Source organism: Aethalodelphis obliquidens, unplaced genomic scaffold, assembly GCF_003676395.1.
Source record: "Aethalodelphis obliquidens isolate GAN/ISIS:26980383/991018 unplaced genomic scaffold, ASM367639v1 scaffold85, whole genome shotgun sequence".
Classification (NCBI taxonomy): domain Eukaryota; kingdom Metazoa; phylum Chordata; class Mammalia; order Artiodactyla; family Delphinidae; genus Aethalodelphis; species Aethalodelphis obliquidens.
The window spans coordinates 728508-745797 of NW_020838029.1; the positions used below are offsets into that span (position 1 = coordinate 728508).

At 37.5% G+C, this 17290-nt stretch overlaps 1 protein-coding gene across 1 annotated transcript in view; it reads left to right on the forward strand.

The window, feature by feature from the left end:
• Positions 1-4394: 4394 nt before the first annotated feature.
• ZC3H12B (zinc finger CCCH-type containing 12B) overlaps positions 4395-17290 on the forward strand; it is a 31529-nt gene continuing 18633 nt past the window's right edge. The window contains exon 1 of the mRNA XM_027093616.1: positions 4395-5147. Coding sequence (XP_026949417.1) covers positions 4543-5147 — 605 coding nt within the window. The 5' untranslated portion in view covers positions 4395-4542. The remainder of the gene's footprint in view (positions 5148-17290) is intronic.

Here is a 17290-nt window from a genome sequence, read left to right on the forward strand (position 1 = left end):
GGAAACACCTTGGACAGGTTAGAACTCAAACCTGAGGGGACAGATGATGTAGGTGAAAGGAGTTTAGAAATAAAATGCCCCTATTTCTCTTCTGTAATTAATGTTCTTTTCAAATATTCTAGTTTCTCATGCAAATTGAGTTGATTTTCTCCTTTTTACAATATAATAAATACAATTACAGTAGATAAAAGAGGCTGCAGATACAATTCATGAGTGTGCACACACCTTTTTTTCTTGTCTGGAGCACACGTCTCTATTCGTGACTCTTATAGCCAGCTTCAATTGCTTTAAAGCAATTTTAATGGTTTATCAGTCTCCCCAGTAGATGGGGACCCTGATATTTTGCAAAAAGTAATGCTGGAGAAGTTGTCCTCTTCAGGAGTGGAGTTCAGCTTTAGCTAGAAGAATATGGTGTGGTATTCGGAGAATTTACCTGGCAGAAAGTAAAAAAGAGTTCTTAAAAGATGTGTATGTTTCTGCACCCTGTTGAAATGCCATGTTTCTCTTCCTTCGTTTTTGTGATAAGCAGTTAACTTTAGATATGACTTTTGTGTGTGGGGGGGAATTAAACCACTATGACCATCACTGAAAATTTTGTGTCTAGATTTAGTAGAGAATTAGAGACCCTTAGATGGCTCTGTAGTGCAATGGATAGTGCATCGGACTTCTCAAGACTCTATTTTTTTAATGTGAGTCCAATCATTTTTTATTGAATTATAGTTGATGTGCAATATTATGTTAGCTTCAGGTTTACAACGTAATGATTTGACATTTAAATACATTACAAAATTATCACCCCAAAATTCTAATAACCATCTGTCACCATACAAAATTATTACGACATTATTGACTATATATTCCTTATGCTGTGTATTGGATCCCTGTGACATTTATTTTATTATTAGAAGTCTGTACTTCTTAATCCTCTTCACCTATTTCACCCAACCCCTCACCCTCACCACCCAGCCCCAACCAGCAACCACGAGCTTGTTCTCTGTATCTATTGGTCTGTTTCTGTTTTGTTATGTTTATTCATTTGATTTGTTTTTTAGATCCCACATATAAGTGAAATTTACAGTATTTGTCTTTCTTTGTCTGACTTATTTCACTTAACATAATACCTTCTAAGGAATTCCCTGGAGGTCCAGTGGTTAGGACTCCATGCTTTCACTGCCAAGGACCCAGGTTTGATACCTGGTCAGGAAACTAAAAACAAACAAAAAACAACAACAAAAATAATACCTTCTAGGTTCATTCATGTTGTCTCAAAAGGCAAGATTTCATTAATTTTTATAGCTGAATAATATTCTGTGTGTGTGTGTGTGTGTATACACAAATATATCTCACACCTCTTTTATCCATTCATCTATTGATAGACACTTAAGTTGTTTTCATAGCTTGGTTGCTGTAAATAATGTTGCAATGAACATAAGGGTGCATATATCTTTTTGAATTGGTGTTTTTGCTTACTTTGTGTAAATATCCAGAAGTGGAAATGCTGGTAGTTCTATTTTTAATTTTTTGGGGAACCTCCATGCTATTTTCCATATTGGCTGTGCCAAGTTACATTCTCACCAACAGTGCAGGAGTATTCCCTTTTCTTCACATCCTCACCAGCACTAGTTAGTTGTTGTCTTTTTGATGATAGCCATCCTGATAGGTGTGAGGTGATAGGTGTGAGGTGATATTGTGGTTTTGATGCATTTTGTTGATGATTAATGAAGTTAGGGATCTTTTCATATCTCTGACCAGTTTTTAATCAGAAAGTTTGGGGCTTTTTGTTATTGAGTTGTATGAGTTCTTTATATATTTTGAATATTAAGCCCTTATCTAACATGTCATTTGCAAATATCTTCTCTGATTCAGTAGGTTGCTTTTCTTTTGTTGATAGTGCGCAAGCACTTTTTAGTTTGATGTAGTCTCATTTGTTTATTTTTTTCTTTTGTTGCCCTTGCCTGAGAACACAGATCCAAAAAATGTTGCTAAGACTGTTGTCAAAAAGCATACTGCTTATGTTTTCTTCTAGGTGTTCTATGGTTTCAAGTCTTACACTTAAATCTTTAATCCATTTTGAATTTATTTTTGTATATGGTGTAAGAAATTAGTCCAGTTTGATTCTTTTACATGCAGGTGTCCAGTTTTCCCAACACCATTTATTGAAGAGGCTGTCTTTTCCCTATTGTATATTCTTGTCTCCTTTGTCATAAATTAATTGACCCAATAGACTTTGGTTTATTCTTTGGCTCTCTATTCTCTCCCATTGATCTATGTGTCTGTTTTTGTACCAATACCACACTATTTTAATTACTATGAATTTTTAGTAAAGTTTTAAGTAAAGGAGCATAATACATCCAGCTTTGTTCTTTTTTCTCAAAATTGCTTTGGCTATTCAGTGCCTTTTTTGGTTCCATATAAATTTTAGAATTATTTATTCTAGTTCTGTGAAAACTACCATTAATGTTTTGATAGGGATTGCATTGAATCTGTAGATTGCTTTGTGTAGTATGGAAATTTTAACAATATTAATTTTTCCAATCCATGAGCAAGGTATATCTTTCATTTGTTTGTGTTGTTTTCAATTTCTTTCATCAGTATCTTATCCTGTTCAGAATACAGGTCTTTCACTGCCCTGGTTAAATTTATTTCTAGGTATTTGATTCTTTTTGATGCAATTGTAAATGGGATTGTTTTGTTAATTTCTCTTTCTGATAGATGGTTTTTAGTGTATAGAAACATTAGAGATTTCTGTATATTAATTTTGTATCCTGCAACTTTATCTCATTTGTCAGTTCTAATAGCTTTTTTGGTGGAGTCTTCAGGGTTTCTATATATAGTATAATGTCATCTGCAAGAGGTTTTACTTCTTTCTTTCCAATTTGGATTACTTTTATTTCTTTTTCTTATATGATTGCTGTGGCTAGAGCTTCCAATACTGTGTTGAATAAAAGTGGTAAGAGTAGGCCAACTTGTCTTGTTCCTGATCTTAGAGGAAATGCTTTCTGGTTTTCACAATTGAGTATAATGTTGGTTGTTGGGGTATATATGGCCTTTATTATGTTGAGGTATCTTAACTCTATACCCACTTTCTGGAGAGTTTTTATCATAAACAGATGTTAAATTTTGTCAAAAGCTTTTTATGCATCAATTGAAGTGATCATATGATTTTTATTCTTCAATTTGTTAATGTGGTATATCACATTGATTAATTTGCAGATATTGAAAAATCCTTGCATCCCTGGGATAAATCCCACTGGATCATGGTGTGTGAACCTTTTAGCTTACTGTTGAATTTAGTTTGCTAATATTTTGTTGAGTGTTTTTGCATTTATGTTTATCAGTGATTTTGGCCTGTAATTTTCTTTTTTATGTTGTCTTTGTCTAGTTTTGTTATCAGGGTAATGCTGGCTTGGAAGCAGCATTGAAAGCATTCCCTCCTCTTCAACTTTCTGGAATAGTCTGAGAAGGAGAGGCAATAACTCTTTTAAAAATGTTTACCTGTGAAGCCATATTATGCTGGACTTTTGTTTGATGGGAGGTTTTTAAATACAGATTTAATTTCATTACTGGCAATTGGTCTGTTCATATTTTTATTTATTCCTGATTCAGTCTTGAGAAACTGTGTTTCTAGGAATTTATCCATTTCTTTCAGGTTGTCCACTTTTTGGCATATAATTTTTTGTAGAAATTTCTTATAATTCTTTGCATTTCTGTGCTGTCAGTTGTAACATCTTTTTCACTTCTGATTTTATTTATTTAGGCCCTCTCTGTCTCTTTTGTTTGATGAGTCTGGCTAAAGTTTTATCAATTTTGTATACCTTTTCAAAGAACCAGGCCTTACTTTCATTGATTTTTCCATTGCTTTTTAGTCTGTATTTCATTTATTTCTGCTCTAATCTTTATTATTCATTTCTTTCTACTAACTCTGGGTTTTGTTTCTTCTTAATTTTCTAGTTCCTTTAGTTTAGATTCTTTACTTGAGACTTTTCTTGTTTCCTGAGGCAGGCTTGCATCACTATAAACTTCCCTCTTACAACTGCTTTGCTTCAGTCCCATAGATATTTGTATCATTGTGTTTACATTTTTATCTCAAAATATTTTTTATTTTCTGTTTGATTTCTTCAATGACCTATTGGTCATTTAGTAACATGCTGTCTAGACTCCATGTGTTCAATTATTTTCTTTTAGTTGTTTATGTTGTAGTAAATTTTATAGTCTCATATCATTGTGGTCTGAAAAGATGCTTGGTAATATTTCAAGAGTCCAATCATTATAAGCAGAAAAATATAATGTCAGACAACTGTAGTTTCTTAGGAAGAAAACACTGTGTTCTAAAATACTTTTTCATAAGTTTACTAAACATGATTATGGTATGTGTGTTTATTTGTAGGAACTGGTAACATCTAAACATAACAAACCAAACAGGCAAACCCTTGTGCCATCACTACCACCCCATTTTACACAAAGGGAGGCCAATGTACATGGATTCCAAGAAGGCTAAAAAGAAAAAGAGCTGATTAGACCTCAGATTGCCCACTAAACGGGATGACGGCCACAGCTGCAGTGGAAACACCAAAAATGAAGAAGAATGCCTCCAAGGAAGAGAAGCAGCAGCCTAAGCAAGAGAACACAGAGCAGCATAATGCTGATTCTGAAGAGTTGAACTCTGAGAGTGACCCTGAACAGATGAGCCTTAAAAGCAGCAGTAATGACAACAGCTGCCAACCTGGAGATGTTCAGTTGAAGAAAAAGGATATTCCCTCTAAGCCACACCGCCAGCTTTGTAGATCACCCTGCCTAGATCATCCAAGCTTCTCCCAGAGTAGCATTCTACAGGATGGGAAGCTTGACTTGGAAAAAGAATACCAAACCAAGATGGATTTTGCTTTAAAGCTGGGCTATGCAGAGGAACAGATTCAATTAGTACTGAATAAGCTGGGTCCAGAATCGCTTATTAATGATGTACTGGCAGAACTTGTCAGACTTGGAAACAAAGGTGATTTGGAAGGGCAAGTCAACTTGAGTTTGTTAGTGCCTCGGGGTCCCAGCTCCAGAGAAGTTGCAAGCCCTGAACTGTCTCTTGAAGATGAAATAGACAACAGTGACAATTTGAGACCAGTTGTCATAGATGGAAGTAATGTGGCAATGAGGTAAGACTGGTATATTTTCTTTCTCTTTCTTTAAAACTGCCCTGTATGCAGACATTGCTTAGCAGACTATCTAGAGGTACATTTCAATATACAGTTCTATATAATCTTCATAGCAACTTTATTTTACAGATGAGAAAACTAGAGCTCGGCAAGGTTAAATGACTTCCTTGCGAACACTTGATATAGGTAATATGTAGCAAAGTGAGGATTTAAGTTTTCTGGCTTCAGATGAATGAAATGAAATTAACATTTGTAATCTATTTTGTGCCAAGTACTTTGCATATATGATTTAACCTGCAGGTGAGCCAACTCAAGTTCAGAGGTTAAGTAACTGCCAAGGTTACACAAGTAATAAATGGCAGTTTGTATTAAAACCTGAATCTGACTCCAATGCTCCTTCTGCAATATCATGCAACAGTATGTGGCTATTAATGTTATTAAGAATATTTGACATTGGGCTCCTCTGGTGGCGCAGTGGTTGAGAGTCCGCCTGCTGAAGCAGTGGACGCGGGTTCATGCCCCGGTCAGGGAGGATCCCACATGCCGCAGAGCGGCTGGGCCCGTGGGCCATGGCCGCTGAGCCTGTGAGTCCAGAGCCTGTGCTCTGCGGCGGGAGAGGCCACAGCAGTGAGAGGCCTGTGTACCGCAAGAAAAAAAAAAGAATATTTGACACGGTTTCTATTTTTTTTAACATCTATATTGAAGCATAATTGTTTTACAATGGTGTGTTAATTTCTGCTTTATAAAAAAGTGAATCAGTTATACATATACATATGTTCCCATATCTCTTCCTTGTTTTTTAATAGTTATCTTTTATTTATTTATTTATTTATTTTTGGCTGTGTTGGGTCTTCGTTTCTGTGCGAGGGCTTTCTCTAGTTGTGGCAAGCGGGGGCCACTCTTCATCGTGGTGCATGGGCCTCTTCACTATCGTGGCCTCTAAGGTTGCAAAGCACAGGCTCCAGACGTGCAGGCTCAGTAGTTGAGCTCACGGGTCTAGTTGCTCCGTGGCATGTGGGATCTTCCAAAACCAGGGCTCGAACCCGTGTCACCTGCATTAGCAGGCAGATTCTCAACCACTGCTCCACCAGGGAAGCCAATCTCTTCCCTCTTGTGTCTCCCTCCCTTCCACACTCCCTATCCCACCCCTCTAGGTGGTCACAAAGCACCGAGCTGATCTCCCTGTGCTATGCAGCTGCTTCCCACTAGCTATCTATTTTATGTTTGGTAGTGTATATATGTCCATGCCACTCACTCACTTTGTCACATCTTACCCTTCCCCCTCCTCTTATCCTCAAGTCCATTCTCTAGTAGGTCTGTGTCCTTATTCCCATCTTACCCCTAGGTTCTTTGTGACATTTTTTTCCTTAGACACCATATATATGTGTTAGCATAAGGTATTTGTTTTCTCTAACTCACTTACTTCACTCTATGACAGACTCTAGGTTCATCCACCTCACTACAAATAACTCAATTTCATTTCTTTTTATGGATGAGTAATATTCCATTGTATATATGAGCCACATCTTTATTCATTCATCTGTTGATGGACACTTAGGTTAATTCCATGTCCTGGCTGTTGTAAATAGAGCTGCAATGAACATTTAGGTACATAACTCTCTTTGAATTATGGATTTCTCAGGGTGTATGCCAGGTAGTGGGATTGCTAGGTCATATGGTAGTTCTATTTTTACATTTTCAAGGAACTTCCATACTGTTCTCCATAGTGGCTGTATCTATTTACATTCCAACCAACAGTGTAAGAATATTCCCTTTTCTCCACACCCTCTCCAGCATTTATTGTTTCTAGATTTTTTGGTGATGGCCATTCTGACTGGTGTGAGATGATATCTCATTGTAGTTTTGATTCACATTTCTCTAATGATTAATGATGCTGAGCATTCTTTCATATGTTGCTGGCAATCTGTATATCTTCTTTGGAGAAATGTCTATTTAGGTCTTCTGCCCATTTTGGATTGGATTGTTTGTTTTTTGTTATTCAGCTGTATGAGCTGCTTGTAAATTGTGGATATTAATCCTTTGTCAGTTGCTTCATTAGCAAATACTTTCTCCCATTCAGAGGGTTTTCTTTTGGTCTTGTTTATGGTTTCCTTTGCTGGCCAAAAGCTTTGAAGTTTCATTAGGTCCCATTTGTTTATTTTTGTTTTTATTTCCATTTCTCTAGGAGGTGGGTCAAAAAGGATCTTGCTGTGATTTATGTCATAGAGTGTTTTGCCTATGTTTTCTTCTAAGAGTTTGATGGTGTCTGGCCTTACATTTAGGTCTTCAATCCATTTTGAGTTTATTTTTATGTATGGTGTTAGGGAGTGTTCTAATTTCATTCTTTTACATGTCCAGTTTGCCCAGCACCACTTATTGAAGAGGTTGTCTTTTCTACACTGTATATTCTTGCCTCCTTTATCAAAGATAAGGTGACTATATGTGTGTGGGTTTATCTCTGGGCTTTCTATCCTGTTCCATTGATCTATATTTCTGTTTTTGTGCCAGTCCCATACTGCCTTGATTACTGTAGCTTTGTAGTATAGTCTGAAGTCAGGGAGCCTGATTCCTCCAGCTCCATTTTTCGTTCTCAAGATTGCTTCGGCTATTAGGGGTCTTTTGTGTTTCCATGAAAATAGTGAAATATTTGCTTCTAGTTCTGTGAAAAATGCCAGTGGTAGTTTGATAGGGATTGCATTGAATCTGTAGATTGCTTTGGGTAGTAGAGTCATTTTCACAATGTTGATTCTTCCAGTCCAAGAACATGGTATATCTCTGCATCTAGTTGTATCAACCTTAATTTTTTTCAGCAGTGTCTTATAATTTTCTGCATACAGGTCTTTTGTCTCCTTAGGTAAGTTTATTCCTAGATATCTTATTCTTTTTTGAAATGGTAAATGGGAGTGTTTTCTTAATTTCACTTTCAGATTTTTCATCATTAGTGTATAGGAATGCCAGAGATTTCTGTGCATTAATTTTGTATCCTGCTACTTTACCAAATTCATTGATTAGATCTAGTAGTTTTCTGGTAGCTCCTTTACGATTCTCTATGTATAGTATCATGTCATCTGCAAACAGTGACATCTTTAATTCTTCTCTTTTGATTTGGATTCCTTTTATTTCTTTTACTTCTCGGATTGTTGTAGCTAAAACTTCCAAAGCTATGTTGAATAAGAATGTGAGAGTGGGCAACCTTGTCTTGTTCATTATCTTATTGGAAATGGTTTCAGCTTTTCACCATTGAGGATGATGTTGACTGTGGGTTTGTCATATGTGGCCTTTATTATGTTGAGGTAAGTTCCCTCTATGCCCACTTTCTGCAGGGTTTTTATCAAAAATGGGTGTTGAATTTTGTCGAAAGCTTTCTCTGCATCTGTTGAGAGGATCATATGGTTTTTCTTCTTCAATTTGTTAATGTGGTATATCACATTGATTGATTTGCGTATATTGAAGAATCCTTGCATTCCTGGATGAAACCCCACTTTCTCATGGTGTATGATCCTTTTAATGTGCTGTTGGATTCTGTTTGCTAGTATTTTGTTGAGGATTTTTGCATCTATATTCATCAGTGATATTGGCCTGTAGTTTTCTTTCTTTGTGACATCTTTGTCTGGTTTTGGTATCAGGGTGATGGTGGCCTCGTAGAATGATTTTGGGAGTGTTCTTCCCTCTGCTATATTTTGGAAGAGTTTGAGCAGGATTGGTCTTATCTGTTCTCTAAATGTTTGATAGAATTTGCCTGTGAAGCCATCTGATCCTGGGCTTTTGTTTGTTGGAAGATTTTTAATCATGGTTGCAATTTCAGTGCTTGTGATTGGTCTGTTCGTATTTTCTGTTTCTTCCTGGTTAAGTCTCGGCAGGTGGTGCATTTCTAAGAATTTTTCCATTTCTTCCAGGTTGTCCATTTTATTGACATAGAGTTGCTTGTAGTAATCTTTCATGATTCTTTGTATTTCTGCAGTGTCAGTTGTTACTTCTTTTTCATTTCTAATTCTATTGATTTGAGTCTTCTCCCTTTTTTTTTTTTGATAAGTCTGGCTAATGGTTTATCAATTTTGTTTATTTTCTCAAAGAACCAGGTTTTAGTTTCATTGATCTTTGCTATCGGTTCCTTCATGTATTTCTGATCTGATCTTTATGATTTCTTTCCTTCTGCTAACTTTGGGGTTTTTTTTGTTTTTCTTTCTCTAATTGCTTTAGGTGCAAAGTTAGTTTGTTTATTTGAGCTGTTTCCTGTTTCTTGCGGTAGGATTTTATTTCTATAAACTTCCCTCTTTGAACTGTTTTTGCTGCATCCAATATGTTTTGGATCATCGTGTCTCCATTGTCATTTGTTTCTAGGTATTTTTTGATTTCTTCAGTGATCACTTGGTTATTAAGTAGTGTATTGTTTAGCCTCCATGTGTTTGTATTTTTTACAGATCTTTTCCTGTAATTGATATCTAATCTCATAGCATTGTGGTCAGAAAAGATAATTGATATGATTTCAATTTTCTTAAATTTACCAAGACCTGATTTGTGACCCAAGATATGATCTAACCTGGAGAATGTTCCCTGAGCACTTGAGAAAAATGTGTATTCTGTTGTTTTTGGATGGAATGTCTGACAAATATCAATTAAGTCCATCTTGTTTAATCATTTACAGCTTGTTTTTCCTTATTTGATTTCATTTTGGATGATCTGTCCATTGGTGAATGTGCGGTGTTAAGGTCCCCTACTATGATTGTGTTACTGTCGATTTCCCCTTTCATGGCTGTTAGTATTTGCCTTATGTACTGAGGTGCTCCTATGTTGGGTGCATAAATATTTACAATTGTGATATCTTCTTCTTGGTTTTATCCCTTGATCATTATGCAGTGTCCTTCTTTGTCTCTTGTAATAGTCTTTATTTTAAAGTCTATTTTGTCTGATATGAGAATTGTTACTGCAGCTTTCTTTTGATTTCCAATATCTTTTTCCATCCCCTCAATTTCACCCTCTGTGTGTCCTTAGGTCTGAAGTGGGTCTCCTATAGAACATAGGAGAGACATATATATGGGTCTTGTTTTTGTATCCATTCAGCCAGTCTGTGTCTTTTGGTGGGAGCGTTTAATCCATTTACATTTAAGGTAATTATTGATATGTATGTTCCTATTCCTATATTCTTAATTGTTTTGGGTTTGTTATTGTAGGTATTTTCTTTCTCCTGTGTTTCTTGCCTAGAGAAGTTCCTTTAGCATTTGTTGTAAAGCTGGTTTGATGTTGCTGAATTCTCTCAGGTTTTGCTTGTCTGTAAAGCTTTTAATTTCTCCATCAAATCTGAATGAGATCTTTGGTGGGTAGAGTAATCTTAGTTGTATGTTTTTCTCCTTCATCACTTTAAATATGTCCTGCCACTCCCTTCTGGCTTGCAGAGTTTCTGCTGAAAGTTCAGCTGTTAACCTTATGGGGATTCCCTTGTGTGTTATTTGTTGTTTTTCCCTTGCTGCTTTTAATATGCTTTCTTTGTATTTAATTTTTGACAGTTTGATTAATATGTGTCTTGGCGTATTTCTCCTTGGATTTATCCTGTATGGGACTCTCTGTGCTTCCTGGACTTGATTAACTATTTCCTTTCCCATATTAGGGAAGTTTTCAACTATAATTTCTTCAAATATTTTCTCAGCCCCTTTCTTTTTCTCTTCTTCTTCTGGGACCCCTATAATTCGAATGTTGGTGTGTTTAATATGTCCCAGGTGTCTCTGAGACTGTCCTCAGTTCTTTTCATTCTTTTTTCTTTACTCAGCTCTGCAATAGTTATTTCCACTATTTTATCTTCCAGGTCACTTATCCGTTCTTCTGCCTCAGTTATTCTGCTATTGATCCCTTCTAGAGTATTTTTAATTTCATTTATTGTGTTGTTCATCATTGTTTGTTTCCTCTTTAGTTCTTCTACGTCCTTGTTAAATGTTTCTTGCATTTTCTCTATTCTATTTCCAAGATTTTGGATCATCTTTACTATCATTATTCTGAATTCTTTTTCAGGTAGACTGCCTATTTCCTCTTCATTTGTTAGGTCTGGTGGGTTTTTCCTTGCTCCTTCATCTGCTGTGTGTTTTTCTGTTTTCTCATTTTGCTTATCTTACTGTGTTTGTGGTCTCCTTTTCGCAGGCTGCATCTTTGTAGTTCCCGTTATTTCTGTTGTCTGTCCTCAGTGGGTAAAGCTGTTTCAGTGGGTTTTGTAGGCTTCCTGGTGTAGGGGACTAGTGCCTGTGTTCTGGTGGATGAGGCTGGATCTTGTCTTTCTGGTGGGCAGGTCCACTTCTGCTTGTGTGTTTTTGGGTGTCTGTGGACCTATTATGATTTTAGGCAGCCTCTCTGCTAATGGATAGGGCTGTGTTCCTGTCTTGCTAATTGTTTGGCATTGGGTATCCTGCACTGTAGCTTGCTGGTCATTGAGTGAAGCTGGGTGTTGATGTTGAGATGGAGACCTCTGGGAGATTTTTGCTGTTTGATATTACGTGGAGCTGGGAGGTATCTTATGGACCAGTGTCCTGAATTTGGCTCTCCCACCTCAGAAGCACAGCACTGACTCCTGGCTGGAACACCAAGAGCCTTTCATCCACATGGCTCAGAATAAAAGGGAGAAAAAAATAGAAAGAAAGAAAGAAAGAAAGATGATAAAATAAAATAAAGTTATTAAAATAAAAAATAACTGAAGAAAAAAATTTTTAAGTAAAAAAAAAAAAAAAAAGGATGGACAGAAACCTAGGACAAATGGTGAAAGCAAAGCTATAAAGACAAAATCTCACACAGAAGCATACACATACACACTCCCAGAAAGAGGAAAAGGGGAAAAAATAATATATCTTGCTCCCAATGTCCACCTCCTCAATTTAGGATGATTCGCTGTCTATTCAGGTAATCCACAGATGCAGGGTACATCAAGTTGATTGTGGAGCTTTAATCTGCTTCTTCTGAGGCTGCTGGGAGAAATTTCCCTTTCTCTTCTTTGTTCGCACAGCTCCTGGTGTTCAGCTTTGTATTTGGCCCCACTTCTGTGTGTAGGTCGCCTGAGGGCGTCTGTTCTTCACTCAGACAGGACGGGGTTAAAGGAAAAGCTGATTTGGTGTCTGTGTCTCACTCAGGCTGGGGTGAGGGAGGGGTATGGATGCGGGGCAAGCAGAGGCCTGTGTAATGTTTCAGCAGCCTGATGCATGCCATGCGTTCTCCCGGGGAAGTTGTCCCTGGATCACGGGACCCTGGCAGTGCCAGGCTACACAGGCTCCAGGGAGGGGAGGTGTGGGTAGTGACCTGTGCTTGCACACAGGCTTTTTGGTGGCTGCAGCAGCAGCCTTAGCATCCCATGCCCATCTATGTGGTCTGTGCTGATAGCCACATCTAGCGCCGGTCTCTGGAGCTCTTTAAGCAGCACTCTTGGTCCCCTCTCCTCTCACACCAGGAATCAAAGAGGGAAGAAAAAGTCTCTTGCCTCTTCGGCAGGTCCAGACTTTTCCCTGGACTCCCTCCTGGCTAGCCGTGGTGCACTAGCCCCCTTCAGCCTGTGTTCACGCCGCCAAACCCAGTCCTCTCCCTGCAATCCGACCAACGCCAGAGCCTCATCTCCCAGCCCCCGCCCACCCCGGTGGGTGAGCAGACAAGCCTCTTGGGCTGGTGAGTGCCAGTCGGCACCGATCCTCCATGCAGGAGTCTCTCCGCTTTGCCCTCTGCACCCCTGTGGCTGCGCTCTCCCCCGTGGCTCTGCAGCTTCCCCCCTCCACTACCCACAGTCTCAGCCCACAAAGGGGCTTCTAGTGTGTGGAAACCTTTCCTCCTTCACAGCTCCCTCCCACTGGTTCAGGTCCCATCCCTATTCTTTTGTCTCTGTTTTTTCTTTTTTTCTTTTGCCCTACCCAGGTACATGGGGAGTTTCTTGCCTTTTGGGAGGTCTGAGGTCTTCTGCCAGCATTCAGTGCATGTTCTATAGGAGCAGTTCCATGTGTAGATGTATTTCTGATGTATCTATGGGGAGGAAGGTCATCTCCATGTCTTACTCTTCCACCATCTTCTCAAATCCATCTGACATAATTTCTAGTAGCAGGGAATAGATTTACAGAATTCTTTTTTTGAGTATTATATTTTTATTTTTTATTAAAGTACAGTTATTTACAATACTATATTAATTTTAGGTGTACAACATAGTGATTCAGTATTTTATAGTATTGAATCAGTATAGTAAAATTCTATATTTTACTACATTTAAAGTTATTATAAAATATTGACTATTTCCCTATGACTGTTCTCTGCACTATACAATAAAACCTTGTATCTTATTTATTTTATGCATAGCAGTTGGTACCTCTTAATCTCCTACCCCATATTGCCCCTCCTCCATCCTTCTTCCCAGTGATAACCACTAGTGTGTTCTCTATATCTGTGAGTCTGTTTCTGTTTTGCTATTTTCATTCGTTTTATTTTTTAGATTCCACATATAAGTGGTAGCATACAGTAATTACCTTTCTCTGATTTTTTCACCCAGCATAATACCCTCTAGGTCCATTCAAATTTTTTCAAATGACAAAATTTCATTCTTTTCTAAGGCTGAGTAATATTTCATTGTATATACACCACAGCTTCTGTATCCAATCATCTGTTTATGGACACTAAGGTTGCTTCCATATCTTGACTATTGTAAATAATGCTGCTATGAACATTGGGGTGCATATATTTTTTCCAAATCAGTGATTTTGTTCTCTTCAGATATATACACAGGGATGGAATAACTGGATCATATGGTAATGCTATTTTTAGTTTTTTGAAGAATCGCCTTAGTATTTTTATAATGGCTACACCAGTGTACATTCCCACCAACAGTACAGTAGGGCTCCCTTTTCTCCACATCCTCACCAACACTTGTTATTTTCTGTGGTCCTTTTGACAATAGCCATTCTGACAGGTGTGAGGTGATGTCTCACTTTAGTTTTTATTTGGATTTCGGAGATGATTAGCAACGTTGAGCATCTTTTCATGTGCCTGTTGGCCATCTGTATGTCTTCTTTGGAAAAATGTCTACTCAGGTCTTCTGCCCATTTTTTAATTGAGTTGTTTGGCTTTTTTACGTTGAGTTGTATGTGCTGTTTATATATTTTGGACATTAACCCCATATCAGTCATATCACTAACAAATATTTTCTCCCATTCAGTAGGTTGTCTTTTCATTTTGTCAAAGGTTTCCTTTGCTGTGCAGTAGCTTTTAAGTCTAATTAGGTGTCATTTGTTTATTTTTACTTTTATTTCCTTTGCTTTGGGAAACAGATCCAAAAACATATCGCTCTGATTTATGTCAGAGTGTTCTGCCTATGTTTTCCTTTAGGAGTTTTATGGTTTACAGTCTTACATTTAGGTCTTTAATTCATTTTGAATTTATTTTTTATGTCGTGTTACAGAATTTTCTAATTTCATTCTCTTATATGTAGCTGTCCAGTTTTCCCAGCACCACTTATTGAAGAGACTGTCTTTTTTCCATTGTGTATTCTTGCCTCCTTTGTTGTACATTAATTGACCATAAGTGTGTGTTTTTTCCTAGGCTCTCTATTCTTTTCTATTGAGTTATGTGTCTGTTTTTGAGCCAGTACCATACTGTTCTGATTACTGTAGCTTTGTAGTATAGTCTGGATTCAGGGAGTATTATTTCTCCAGCTCTGTTTTTCTTTCTCAAGTTGTTTTGGCTATTAGGGGTCTTTTGTGTTTCCATACAAATTTTTAAATTATTTGTTGTAGTTCTGTGAAAAATGCCCTTGATACTTTGTTAGGGATTGCATTGAATCTGTAGGTTGCATTGGGTAATATAGTCATTTTAACAGTATTAATTCTTCCAATTTAAAAACAGGGTATATCTTTCAATCTGTTTGTGTCCTCCTCAATTTCTCTCATCAGTGTCTTACAGTTTTCTGAGTACATGCCTTTTACCTCCATAAGTAGCTTTATTCCTAACTATTTTATTCTTTTTGATGTGATGGTGGAAAGGATTGTTTCCTGAATTTCTCTTTCCAACAGTTCATTTTTAGTGTATAGAACTGCAACAGATTTCTTTACATTAATTTTATATCTTGCAACCTTACTGAATTCATTTATTAATTCTAGTAGTTTTTTTGTGGAGATTTTAGGGTTTTGTATATATAGTATCTTTTGATTTGGAGCATTAATCCATTGACTTTTAAAGTGATTATTGATAAGTATGTACTTATTGCCATTTTGTTACTTGTTTTCTGGTGGTTTCTGTAGTTATTCTCTATTCTTTTCTTCCTCTTGTGGTTTGATGATTTTTTAATGGTATGCTTGTGTTCCTTTCTCTCTAGTTTTTGTGTATCTATCATAGGTTTTGTTGTTGATGTTTATAAAATTATTTATTTATTTTTGGCTGTGTTTGGTCTTCATTGCTGCATGCGGGCTTTCTCTAGTTGTGGCGAGCGGGGGCTACTCTTTGTTGCGGTGTGCGGGCTTCTCATTGTGGTGGTTTCTCTTGTTGTGGAGCATGGGCTCTAGGCACACAGGCTTCAGTAGTTGTGGCACATGGTCTCAGTAGTTGTAGCTCATGGGCTTTAGAGCACAGGCTCAGTAGTTGTGGCACCCGGGCTTAGCTGCTCCACAGCATGTGGGATCTTCCCAGGCCAGGGCTCAAACCCATGTCCCCTGCATTGGCAGGTGGATTCTTAACCACTGTACCACCAGGGAAGTCCCTAGCATAGGTTTTTGATTTGAGGTTACCATGGGGTTTGTATATGTTGACCTACAACTAAATGTATAGATCATGTTCTAAACTGATAGTCATTTAAGTCAAACACGTTCTAAAAAATCTACATTTTATACTCCCCTCCCCCCACAGTTTGTGTTTTTTATGTCATATTTTATATCATCATGTCTACCCCTTAACTCTCTATTGTAATTATAGTTTATTTTACAACTGTTATCTTTTAGTCTCATACTTGCTTATGTAAATTGTTGATCCACCACATCTACTATATATTTGCTTTTACTAGCCGGACTATTTCTTTCCTATAAACTTTTACTTCTTGTTGTAACCTTTTATTTTCTACTTAGAAAATACCTTTTAACACTTCTTGTTGGGTCAGTTTAATACTGATGAACTCTTTTAGTTTTTGTTTGTCTCAGAAGTGCTTTTTCTCTTCTTCAATTCTGAATATCTTTTCTGGGTATAATATCCTAGGTTGTAGGTTTTTCACTTTCAGCACTTTAAATATATCATGCCACTCCATTCTGACCTGCAAAGTTTCTGCAGAAACATCAGCTGATAGCTTTGGGGGAGTTCCCTTGTATGTGACTCTTGTTTTTCTCTTGCTGCCTTTAAAATTCTTTCTTTGTCTTTAACTTTTGCCATTTTAATTATGATATGCCTTGGTATGTGTCTCTTTGGGTTCGTGTTGTTTGGGACTCTGTGCTCCCTGTGAATGGAAATCTCTTCTTCTTCTGGAATTTTTCAACCATAACTTCATCAACTACATTCTTTACCTCTTACTCTCTCTCCTCTCCTTCTGTGACCCTTATGTGAATGTTAGTATGCTTGATGTTGTCCCATAGATACCTTAAACTATCCTCTTTTTTTTTTTTTTTTTGGCAGTACGCGGGCCTCTCACTGTTGTGGCCTCTCCCGTTGCGGAGCACAGGCTCCGGATGCGCAGGCTCAGCCATCATGGCTCATGGGCCCAGCCGCTCCGCGGCATGTGGGATCTTCCCAGACTGGGGCACGAAACTGTGTCCCCTGCATTGTCAGGCGGACTCTCAACCACTGCGCCACCAGGGAAGCCCTATCCTCATTTTTTTTAAATTTTGTTTTTCTATTTACTGTTCTGATTGGGTGGTTTCCATTAGACTATCTTCCAGGTACTTATGCCGTCTTCTGTATCACTTAGTCTGCTTCCAGTGTGTTTTTCATTTCAGTTATTGTATCCTTCAGCTCTGACCAGTTGTTTTATATTTTCTAGCTCCTTGTTAAAATTCTCATTTTGCTTGTCTATTCTTTTCCCAAGTTCAGTTAGCCTTCTTATTACTAATGGTTTGTACTCTTTATCTAGTAAATTATTTACCTCTCTTTCATTAGGGGTTTTTTTCAAAGGCAGGTTCTTTTTCTTTCATTTGAAACACATTCCTTTGTCTTCTCATTTTGTT